The 13083-nt window shown below is 35.5% G+C and overlaps 1 protein-coding gene across 1 annotated transcript in view; it reads right to left on the reverse strand.

The window, feature by feature from the left end:
• Positions 1-6453: 6453 nt before the first annotated feature.
• Positions 6454-13083, reverse strand: part of LOC129227770 (flavin-containing monooxygenase 5-like) — a 35719-nt gene continuing 29089 nt past the window's right edge. Inside the window, exons 2-4 of the mRNA XM_054862377.1 lie at positions 10569-10842; positions 8526-8807; positions 6454-6952 (exon numbers count right to left, since the gene is read on the reverse strand). Of these exons, the coding sequence (XP_054718352.1) occupies positions 6528-6952; positions 8526-8807; positions 10569-10842 (981 nt within the window). The 3' untranslated portion in view covers positions 6454-6527. The remainder of the gene's footprint in view (positions 6953-8525; positions 8808-10568; positions 10843-13083) is intronic.

The following is a 13083-nucleotide window of genomic DNA, read 5'->3' on the forward strand; positions in this document are numbered from 1 at the left end:
TTCCATTGGAGAAGAAAAAAAAAGAAAGAAAGAAAGAAGAAGAAGAAAAAAAAAGAATTCAGTCTTCATCAAACCGAAAACATTACAGCGTTAATACAAACCACTTCTGAGGGAAGTGGTGGTGTCACAACAGTGTCGTTACACATGTGTATAAAAATACTAAAATTGGCAATACTGCTCAAAACCTATGGTTATGAGACATTTTGTCCCCTTCGCCACATCCCTGCTGGGACACAGTTATAGTTGTGCCACCGAAAAATGACGGATAACCTATAAGTGTAAATAGAACACTTCATTTAGAAAACGGTACGATCAGCGAAAGCGCGCGCACAGAAAAACCTTTAATGCTTACGCGTCCCCGCAGATCTTACCTATTACAAAATGAAGTAATCTGTTTCTACTTTCAGTTCATCTGCCATCTCTCCGTGGTACAACTACAGCCAGGATTGGTCTGTTATCTGTTTCCTTGACATCGTTACCGTTGACATTTTTTTGAAAGCGCCCTTTTTTAAAATCTTGCGCACGGACGAGCGTTCAGAAGTGGAATCAAAGAGGAATTTCAGTGTGATGCAGTAGAAAAAACAACTGGCATCATTCAATTTTTTTTTTTTTTGGATCTACATCGTTTTATCTTAACTTCGATTAGTTATCCCAGAGTGTTATGCATCAGAAATTATTTCCTCCTTTCCTTCCGCTCTAAAGACAGGGCTGCAATAATAATTGTGTGTGTGTGTGTGTGTGTGTGTGCGTGTATGTGGTTTTTTTTTTCCAAAATGAAAAAAAAAAAAAAGCCTGTTAAAATATCTTTTTTAGCCGTTTCACTTTTTTGTTTTTAGCTTTGATAATTGAAAACAACGACAGATGGCACTTCGAACGTCTGAAAACATAGATGTTCGAAAAAGAAACATCGAGTTGTGTTAAATGAATACAAATATTTAAAAAGAACTTTTATGACGCTTACAAGGGCGCCCATATAAGGGGGTATAAGGGGGGGGGGGGCTCAAGCCCCCCTTCGAAATTAGAACTTTCCTGTTTTTAGTACTTTTTTCTTTGCGAAAATGTAAAAACATTTCTTCTCCAGAAATTAATGAACAAGTTATTAAAAATGTCAAATTTTAATAACTCTAATCTGTACTGAAATCGGTTTCTATGGGGAACATATCCTGCTGAACCCATGGGAAAAATATCTGAGCCCCTCCTTAAAATTTTGCATATGGGCGCCCTTGCGCTCAATAGACCAATAATTGCTGTTTAAAGTTTCCAGGAACTCGAGTTTGTTAGCACCCCTCCTCCCAAACAATATTTTTTTTACTCATTCACAACTAAGGTTGCCGTTCTGGAACATAGTCAACCAAATTATTTAACAATTAAAAATATACCAGTTACTAACTTCTAGCTTCTAGAGCAAACCCTAATTACTGAAATGACATACTAGGCCGTGACCTAGGTTTCCCTCCCCAAATAACGAAAACTGTTTTAGCCAAAGGCTAAAATTATGAGTTTTGACTTTGAAGAGGCCCCCGAAAGAGCATTTGGCCTAGGACCCCCAGATATCTTTAACGGGCCCTGTCTACTACAGTTGGGGCAAACCTAACCTGGCAGCATTGTGAACGCTCACTCGAACACAACTCACTCGAAATTGTGGGTGAAATTAGTTAGCTTTCACATAAAAACTTCCAGAGCGTATTTTATACCCCTTTTAGGACTCAACTCCAGAACTGCTTTTGTCTTCTCACTTCTTAAATTATTACTCTAGTAGTTTTACAGAACAAAATTCAACAAAATGCTTACTATATTATCCTAAATCGCCGACACTTTAGCGTTACATGTCAGCTTAACATTCATCATAACTACATTTTCATAACTATGTTTTTCTTTTTTTTCGCCAGTTTGAAACATCGCCATTTGAAAAAAAATATCGAAAGCACAGTACAAATGTTACGAAGACATCGACCTTAATACATCGATGGTAAAAATATCAATGCTTCGGAAACATCGACATCATTATTCCTGAATCCTTAACCTCGAAATGTACCATCCCCGGGCTATTAATTTTTTGCAAATTTTCAACTTTCTGGAAGGTTTAAAATATATATGTAGCACTTATCAATTTCTGAACGCATTTTTAAATACAGTAAACTTCCGATTATCGGCGGTCGGATTATCCGCGGTTCGGTTTAACAGCGGGTCTTTTCACATTTAAAAAAAACTTATTATTGTATTATTGTTTGCTTTTAGATCTCACATATTTTTTATATTCAATGCAAGTAGATGCAATGTAGCAATGTTTTTAGTTATAAATTTAAATGTATGTGTGAGTGTTATTAATATTTTTCAGCTATTGTACGCACAAGTATCGTTTCTTACCTATTATTCGGATTATCCGCGGTTACCGTGCCACCTTATTCCGCGGATAATCGAGAGTTTACTGTATTCTGAAGTTCGAAGATAATTTTGAAAATGTTCAACAAAGCATTGTTCTCGTTCTTTGAAACTCACACTTCGGCAATCTAATGTTCTCGTAATCAAGATAAATAAATAAAGTTATTGTAGAACTTTCATTTATTATGTATTTATTTATTTATTTATTTTTTTTTTTTTGAGCAAAACTTCAACTTTGTTAGGGAAGAGAACTCAAGCTGGTCAACGTTAGAGGCCATTCATTAATTACGTAATTAGGATTTTGACAAGAATGAAATCCAAATTTTGCCCGCCTCCCCCCATGTAAGGGTACATAAGATTCCCCCTTCTATTCTTGCGTAAGATTCCATTTCATTTTTCAAAAATAACGAATCTTACCTCACTGGAATCTTTGTTAAATTCACTAGTATTAAATTAAACCTTTTTGTGTAAGGAAATATTTCCTAGAATCTAGACTAAATGTTTTTTCGACATTTCTTTGTATATTATGCGATACTAATTAAAAATGAAACATACCATATACATAGTGCGATTATTTTATTATATTTTACACCATTCATTCTTCGTAAAACAAATAAAAAACCAGCTTATCCTAATATGTTTTTGACCCTCCAGAAGCAAGTGAAGTACTGCCAACCACTTGACCACGTGATTTCTAATGTAAAATATCGACTTGGAAAATATTACGTAAGACTGGGTTTGCCCCCCCCCCCAAAGTAAGGGTATGTAGCGATTTTTCACCCCCCCCCCCCTCGGAGCCCTTACGTAATTAATTTATGGCCCCTCAGTTCCTTTTCATAGAACTACTGGAAACATTTTTTTTCCTAAAGCCCTTTAGAGTCCTGGATCAAATCATATGAATCCACTCCATTGGGATTGGTCAACATCTGATAGTACGACTCCTTTCACCCATTAACCTCGTAGAACCTCCCCGTAATGGCACTTTCTACATGTTAGTGAGAATGTTTGACCTGACCTAGAACGAGTAGGACAAGGGCATTCGGTCATCTTCAGCTGGCGTTATGTCATATGATGCAACAGCTTCGTACCACATAAGCAAGTTATGCAATTCTCACGAACTGGACGGAGGAGTTTCTTTTCTGTAACGTGTGTTGATGGAAACTGCAAGTAATCTTAAGGGATTCCTTTGTAAACACTTTCGAAGAGTCTGGGTTAAAGCAGGGGAGACCGAGGATAGTTGTTGTACAGTTTGTTTTTTTAGAAATAAATACTAAGAATGTTTTCATGAAAATATTTTAAAGTTTACTATATTTATCTTATATCCAACATTTTTTGAGCTATTAAAATAAAAAACTTTTAAAACCTGAATTCTGAATGTATCCTATCGCAAATCTGTTCAAAGTTATAATTTTACTAGTTTTATTGTATCAAGGTACCAAGATAAATTTCAGCGAAAAGAAATTTGTACTCGATAATAAACCACGAAAACTAATCAAATCCCGAATAAGGGTGGCATTCCTCTAAGGGCAGATCCAGAAATTTTTCAAGGAGGGGGGCGATTATTTTTTTATCTTTCCTCTAACTTCGTATCTGATTTACACCTGACGCGGGGGGGGGGGGGGGGGGTGCCACATCATTTTTATGCAAAACAACTCAATTATGAAGATTAGCCCAAGGAAGTCCCCGAACCTATTAATTTCCTTTTCCGTCGATAGAAGTATTCTAGAATTACGTCTCAGAAATTCAATTTCGTAATATTTCCGGAGGAATGTTTCGAAACCTGCTTCCCTTAATATCATCGAAAGCAGTTAAAAGAATTGCGCTTTTTGAAACTTCAGTGTCCTTCCTCCGATAATTTTTGGAAACTGAACACATTCCTTCCCCTAACACTACCTGAGATGTCTACAATCGCGTCTTTAAAACTTAAATTTTGAAAAATGCCTGGATGAAGGCCTCCAAACTGATTTTTCTATCACCAAAGATGGTCTAAAAGTGACTTTCTTACTTCAATTCCAAAAAGTTTCCGGGAGGGTGATTCGAACCCGATTCCTTTCCTTAAGGTCAGATCAAAGGTGGCCTACGCTTTCGTTTTAAAACCTCCATTCGGAAATTGCTGGGGCGTCATCCCTCAAGGGAGGGGCAATCGCCCCTCCCTTGTATCCGTCATTGCATTCCTCCGTCATATGTATGTCACAGATTATTATCAAGCCTTTTCCCGCCAAACTAGTCAAAACAAATAGCTTATTTTGCTCGACAAACTTTACCAAAATCAAGATTATTTAACATTAAATTTTAAATATGTTAAATTGAATGTAAATAGGACTATTAGTTGCATTAACATGAAAATAAATGAACATCCAACATCGATTTGAATTTAATAGTCTTGAATTCAAATTGTATTTTTTGAAATCACGAATTGAGATAGGACCCCACTCATTGAATTTCCTATTTCTGCAAATGGAATGGAAATGACCAAAAAATCTACACTCGTCATATTGTGACTGATATTCTAGAATAGGTTTTACGAGGCATATCCATTTAAAAAAAAATTGCAATTAGGATGCGGTAATAAAGATTTTATAAGTGCACTGGTGGATATCAGCCATGAATATTACTTACAATTTAAAACGTTATGCATTTTTATTTCTTAACAATTTTGATGGGAATTAGTAATCTGGTAATTTTATTTGTGGATGGCGTTTTACTTTAAGTTCATCTATGATGATTTTCTTGAAAAAACTTAATTTTGCAACCTCCTTTTTAAAAGTAAAATTTGCCCAAGTCAAGCCCTTGACTGAACGAAAACGATTTGTAACCATTGCGACAAAAAATCTGTCTTCTTAATAAATTTTAAAACAAGTTAACTTATTCTTATCGTCAGAGCAATCTGAAAATCAGGAGCAACATCAACTTTGGTAAAGTGAGGATAGTAATTTGTGATTTCTCAAAAAACAAGTCTATCAAACAAATGAACTAAGCCATGAAATATATTACTTCGGATGTGTCAGAAAGTTATTTAACTGTTTAATTTATTTTAGCCCTGATGTATTGTGATTATGTCTTGTATTTTCATTTCCTAAGACTATTTTTGAATAACTTAGGTCTGTTTCAACCACTAAAGGGCAACATTCACAGGCAATATGAGCTGTGAGAAAGTAAAAAAGATAGTTCATAACGATAATTTAATCTGTTAAAACCATACACATTCATGTAGTTTGTAACAACTTACCTCATAATAGGGCATGTTACATACATAATGTATGTTTGGTATTTTGTAATTTTTATAAACAGTCAATGTTTTGGTTTCCGTATCTAAATTTTTTTCTTCAACTAACTCATTGTTTTCTTAATATTTACTGATTTCCCAGTTTCAAATTGCAAAGCTTTTTTTTTGTTTGCTGAATGTGCCGAAAAAGCATTTATCTTAGTTTACTGCTTACGGATTACTTTTATTTTGCCAGCTTTGTGATTTTTTCTCAAGGTGTTACAATGTACTGTCTGACCACGGATTGTATGGAAGGACAAACATCCGTTTTACAGCCGGAAATGGACGAATCTATTATTTTTTACCGATGTCAGCTTTTGCAGAAGCAGAGTCTTATTCAAATGAGCAGAATACGCGCATCAAATTTTTACTTTTCCCCTTCATTCACATAGATTCGTCTTATCTGGACGTTTGAAAATTCCATGCAATCCGTGGTTGGACAGTTACAACTTTTTCCATGTACTGCCCTTTAACATCATGTGTCTCTTAAACATTCCCAAAAGGTGTGGTCGATCCTTTATAAAAGAAATGATGATCAATTTGAAGTTTCTTCATTTACCAGGGAACGAATTTCTGATATTCTCCACGAAATCTGCGGTATGCTTCAAGACTCTTAAAAGAATGTTAAGGGCTTATGCAAGAAATGTATTTTTGGACCATTACTTCAATAACTTCAGATTAAACGAGAACTTTAAGCACCTCTAAAGAGCTTAATTTCAAAGTTAATCACGAAAATGTCATTAAACAAAGACTATAATTTTATTAAAATATTCACAGCATATATATATGTATATACAAGTAAAGTTTTTGCAAAGATTGCAGCGATTAAAAGCATACGACAATTAAAATATTTGTCCATTATAAATATTCCAATAAAGTCTCATGCAACTGTGGCCAGTACCATAGCTAAGAATGTTATTGCCAGACATGCCATGAGGAACTTGTACAAATTGAATTCATCTCCTTTGCTTTTAGGAAGACATCTAGTTGCCAAAGCGCCTTCTATCCTTTCATCAGCAGACAGGATGGCTTGCCTCGCACCAGGCCAGCTATTGGGGCCTTGTAGTCTGTACTGGTACGGCAAAGTAGGTCCAAAGAAGCTCTTGTAGAACAGTATTGGGTCGTTGAAGAACATAGAGAAGAGGTCTGGTTGTACTCCAGCCAGTTGAGCAAGCTCGTCCATGTAGTTGATCCAGTCGACTTGGATGGTATGTCTTGGACCAGAGAAATATCTCTTTCTCATTTCGATGTCTTTGCGCTTGATGTCTGCCATCATCTCGTCTTCTGAAGGAAGCTTTATTTTACCTGCAATTTCGGAAAAGTTTATAGGCTTGAACATTTAAAAGAGTTGACTTAACTGCAAAATAGTTTAAAGGTTCGTGAGAAGTGAGACGAAATCAATTCATGTTTTCCCAATAAAATGGGAGTTTTAACAGTCATACCCATTTCACCCATCACCACACTAGAGTACCTTTACACCGTACTCTAGTACGGTGATGTTTCACCTCGCCAATGATAGGATACAATGAGTATAAAAACAAACTATGAAACAATATATACTCCCTCCACCCAACCCTAAAAAGTAATTTTGAAAAAAATTCAAAACAAGTTTTAAATAATTGGCAATCAAGGAATAACTGAATCAATCCACAACTTCTCAACTTGAAAAAAAGCTTTCAAGAAGTCGATTGAAGCGGTCCTATTTTCTCCCTGGAACGGTTTGAAAAATTTTATAAATTTAACTTTCTGCTAAACAGTACCGTAATTAAATGAAAAATTATAAGCTTTGTTCGACAATATGATTAAGATGAAAAACCAACTTTCACAAATTCTGAAGAAAATACAGCATATAGCTATTTCAAGGCTACAGGGCTTCATCAGTGCAAAAAGTTCAGCAACACAACCAAAGGTCGCGAGAGAGCTCCGATGAAGCTAAATTGTAGCCTTGAAATAGCTATATGCTGTATTTTCTTCAGAATTTGTGCTTTATTTACGCTGGTTTTTCTCTTTAATATCGTAATTGTTCAGATTGTTTTTTTCAAATAGTTTTTCACAAAACAGTAGACTAAGGCTAATATTTCTGCATGTTTTCGGGGAGGAAAAAGCCGAGTGAACAAACATGGAAGAGAACATTCTATGTTTCGTTTCTACGATACATCTATCAATGAGTTATAGATCAAGGTAGCGAAATTTCTAGATTTATAGTAGAAATTATGTTTTAGTTTTGTTTAAAGAATAACATTTATGTTGTTGTAGCAGCTTTGTAACCAATTTCATTTAGTTTTGAATATTCTTCAAGCGTTTATTTCATATTTATGTTTTCTAATTTATTTTGACGTAGTATACCTTATTTACGGAAACTTAAGTGAATCATTTGGCGGGCCGTAAGTTTCTGAGACTCGGTATATGAATTAGGTGCAGTGTTATGCCATGTCCTCCATGCTGGGGAAGCTAGGGGGTACTGAGCAATGATGTCTGGTCGAAAGGTATCCAAAACGTGATTAAAATTCCTTTAACATACCTTACTAACACCCTAGCAACATACAGTTGAACTTTTATTTATTCATTTAATAGTGACAAATGTTACAAAATCCCCTCCAGATTTACCCCTATATTTCACCCCTAGTTTTAAAAATATTGGGCCACCTTCAGGCTTGGGCCAACAGGTGTTCCCCTGTGCACGCCCCTGACCAAAGATATTAATCGTGTCACAGGAGAGCCCCACATGGAACATCTACAAAAACTTCGGATAACTAAAGTTTCCACAATTCATTGTGCTTTCGTTTACCTAATATGAAAAACTCTGCATATTTTCAAACGAATTAACTAAATGTGACAGGAACGGAACATCTCGTTGAAGACTGAGAAAAGTTTTTACCAGTCATGTGCAGAGCAAACACTCGGGACTGCAGTTCCGAAATAGGCATCAGTGGTCCTACAGGCTGTCCGAGTCCAATCAGGACAAGAGACTTGTGCTTCAGCTTGGGCGGGAAGGCAAATTTGAAGAGTTCCACTTCATTATCTTCCACCCAGACAATGTCTTTGCTCAGGTATGGAAAGTGGATTTTGTATCCAGTTGCCAAAACAACTTCGTCTACTGCAACTTCTTCGTTTTCTCCTTCAAATATGACACCTTTGGCTGTGAATTCTTTTATGTCTCCTAAAAATAAAGAAACCTGATTAAATTTTAGTTTTATCATCGTAGAATATATTTCAAGCAACGTTACAATATCAAATATTGAAAATATATTACTACAAAATTGCCCGTCATGGTATGACGGGTGAAAATTGTTTCCACATTTGAACGAAGCCATTGCCTGTTTAGTAATAATTTGATAGTTGAAATTTTAACCCTAACTCCAGCGGATTAACCCTAAACTGCATTACATAGCGTTAATGTTTTTGGTTTCTTCGTTCTCCTAAAATGAAAGACTTGCCAGTAACACAGTTAAGTTACCGGATCGAGTTTAGCCATGTCACAATAAAGCCTCCCTGCATGTTAAACATTGCCAAAACATATTATCAAATTATCATGCCATGGAGCGACTTTCATTGTTGAAGCTCGCGAGTTACTCGATCATCGGCTATTCTATATATGAGGCTATGTTAAAACCTAAAATCGCTAGTTCAGTGTTAGTTTATGGATTATAAAATCTGGAGAACAAAACCACTTTTTTCGACTCTTGCTCAACTTGCGTGGATAGCCTTTGATCGACGAGAAGCAAGGACTTTTGATAGGCATCTTGATACCTCTAAAACTAATGAGTTTTTGCCCTATTTAATGGTACAGCTCAGGAGTTCCCAAACTTCTCATTCGCGGCAACCTTTGAAGTATACAAATTTTCCCATGTCACCCACACGATCTCGTTTACACATATATTGAAAATACGGACGCTTCGCGGCACCCCAGTGTGCCACGGTACCAAATTTGGGTACCCCTAGTATAGCTCGCAACATCACACAATGAACTTTTGCAAAATTTCAAGTAAATAGATTTTAGGAGAAAAAACATAGCAACATGAGGCTGTTTTTGCTTAATTAGTTAAGTGTTGCACAGGTATTTTAAAGTTATTTAATACTGAACCCTCAAACGTAAGTAAATTAAAACTTATCGACAATTCATTATTGATTTTTACAATACGTAAATATTACTCTCGAGAACGGCAGGGCACTGTACCTGCGTTCCTCAAGTTTGTTAAGTTAAACGAAAAAAATACGTAGAACATATGTACTAACACAAAGGAAAAGTATAAAGACTAAGCATACTAGTCGAAAAAGTTGACGATACTTGCCAAAAATTCTTTTTTCCGACTTCTAAATTTTTGACTTGAATATCCCGATTTTGGATAATAATTGGAAATATTTCGTCTTCATTAGGGTTCGGGGGAGGGTACCAACAGAAGATTTATGTTGCGCATAAAGATTTTGAAAGCTTAAGGAGAGCCGAAAAAACCTGTTCAAAGGGACATTCTTTGCTAATTACGCGAGATATCTAGAGCAGAATGTCTAAATGGAGCAAGTTCACACACTATGCAAAAGAAAAGTCATGCCTTCAATATCTTTTGTACTAAGGGGCCTCCACAAATGATAACATTCTTGGAGAGGGAGGGAGTTAGTGAAATTTTGACAGTATGTGACAAGGGAGACTGATATAAGTGATATCACATTTTCTTTCATAAATATGTTACCGCAAAATAGTGACAAGTGATAAAGGCAGGGCAGGGAGTAAGGTGAAGTGGGACACTTTACCTGGGGGAGAGAAAGGGTTAAAAATGTTAAGAGTGCGACATCATTTATTGACTGCCCCTCGTGCTTTTTTATTCGTATCCATGAATAATAATTTGTCCTGTCAATGTAGATTTGTATTATAGGTGTTTATGGCAGAATTTTACATTCCAATATAAGTACAAAGTATTCTGACCTTTGACTTGAACTGTACCACTAAGGATTCTGTTGGGCAAAGCATCATTGACCATGGGGTGTTGACCCAAGATGTGATGCTGTGGTTTCATCCGGTACAACTCGTGGTCCACCCTGCTGTTTATGGAACTCTCCGCTATGTAGCAGACGAGAGGATAAGGCAGGTGGTTGAAGAAGACATTCAGGAACCTTTTCATCATGTACAGATCGAAAGGTCTGCCCCTAGGACCGACTCTATGAATTACCCATGCTCCTCTGCGGGTACTCAGGTAGACCTGTAAATAAGAACAAGAGGCTCCGATAAGTACATTCGAATACGTACCAGTCAATGGCGTACTCAAAAGGGACAGACCATGGGGTTTGGACCCTCCCCGAGATGTGTAAGAACAATTCAAAAGTGATGTTAATTTTTTCAGACATAATTTTCTTCGTATATACATTAGGGAGGTTCGAAAAAATAGATTTTTTTAATTTCGGAATCGCGTTGCCTCTAAAAAGCTGTGGTTTGGTATCGTCAAATGGGGAAGGGGGGAAATATTCTAATTTGACAGTTCGCGCATGAGGCTGAAAACTTGGAAAAATGCTAAAATTCTATTTTTTAAAATTTTTATAACGCAACTGTCAGTATATGGCGTTGTTTGAACTTTAAAAAATATTTTTTAGCTTTTACATGAGATCTTTCGTTTGTGCATGCGCCTTAAATAAGGCTAAAATCTCCTGCCCAATCTAAGGCTTGTGCGCGAACTACAGATCTTATGTAAAATCTGTAAAATATTTTTAGGTTCAAACTACGCTACATACTGACATTTATGGCTGTTTCATTATGGAAAAATACAGAAACTAAATATTTTCGGAAAATTTCAAATTTTAGCATATTTTTTCAAATTTTCAGCCTCATGCGCGAACTGAAGACGTCAGTATAGAATTTTTTTTTATTATTTTTCCCTAGTTGAGGATACCAAACAACAACTTTCGAGAGTTAACGCGATTCCGAAATAAGGAAATCTATTTTTTCGAACCACCCTAGTCGACATGTAGAAACTAATTTAAGTTAGTGCAAATTTTATTGAACCTCTCCGAAATGAAATCCTGCCTAAGCTACCAATAATAGTTCAGGAAAATAAGGGCACGGTTTCAACAATGGGGTGGTTTACTTCAGTCAAAAGTACTACTTTTAGTCATTGAAATGGATAGAATGAGCAAAAAAACGGACTCTGAAAATACTTTCATTTTCCCAGCAGTTTTTTTAATTATTTTTTTTAAATGTCGGATTTTTCAAACAAGGCGTGGTCTTTATGACGTCACAAATGATGCAATTTGGCGCATCTTTCTACCACGTTTCCACGTTATGATAATCAAGAAGCGAATTGGATATTGCACTGTACGCTTGCTATCAACCATATCGTTGCCAATACACTTGATTAAAGATGCGAACTAAATATTTTGCACTGTGAATGGCAACACTGAATGGAATTTCATCATTTGTGATATCATCGGCAGAAGCAATGAAAGCACTTCGATTCAAGTTTTTTTTTTAAACATTAAACTTAAACGAATTTAAAAAATGGTCAGATCCTATGTTTTTAAGCATTCTCTTTCAGAAAAAAACCACTTAAACTTTTGGAAACTACCCCATTTCACGCTGTTAAAACTCTTTTCTTATTCCATTGGAAACTGATTAACCCATTTGCAATCAAGCACATCTTTTTCAGCACCATGCTGAGTAAAATGAAAAATCAGAAATTGTTGGGAGTGCTACAAGATTAACTGGCATGAATTTAATTTAATAAGGTTGAGTATCAGGAAACAGCTAACAATTGCATTGCATCTCATTGTCAAGTCGAAAAGAGATGCCGTCGCTCCACTCCCCCCCCCCCTCTATTTCAACTAAAGTGTCGGCGCCGCTGGAGGTCCAGCTTGAAAACACATTTAAATCATCTCGATTTAAATGAACGTTTTTAAAAATCAAGCACAAATTTAAAATCAAGTGTTTCTTTCCTTTTATACCATTGATTTCACACATTTTTTTTTTCAATTTCATTGTATACTTTTAAAAAGTTCTTTTAAATACAAAATATGTTAAATTTGCAACATCAGCAAGAAAAGCCACCTTTCTCTGTCACTTATTTGTACTAAATAAACACTTCAAGACTTTTAGGATCTTGCAATATGTTATTTTTAGCAATGAAAATGAAGAAATAAAAATTGTAATTTTTTTTATAGACAAAATTGCCTATGAAAAGTATTATTCAATTTATATATTTTTACACGGTCATGAGAACAAAATATGAACTTTAAAACAGTATTCAAAAGAAAACCAAGTCTAGTTTCACACCACATATTAAATATTTGACTTTTGAGTGTTAAAATTTACGGAATGCTTAGCGAAATCTGAATTTTATCAGTAAACTACATTGATATATTCATTCAAATCTCAGTTTTAAAACATTTCCAGAACTTTCAAAGACAGAATTAAAATCTTATTTTTTCATACCTGTTGTTTAAAAATTTATCAC

This window comes from Uloborus diversus, chromosome 8 (genome assembly GCF_026930045.1).
Source record: "Uloborus diversus isolate 005 chromosome 8, Udiv.v.3.1, whole genome shotgun sequence".
NCBI classification, from domain to species: Eukaryota; Metazoa; Arthropoda; class Arachnida; order Araneae; family Uloboridae; genus Uloborus; species Uloborus diversus.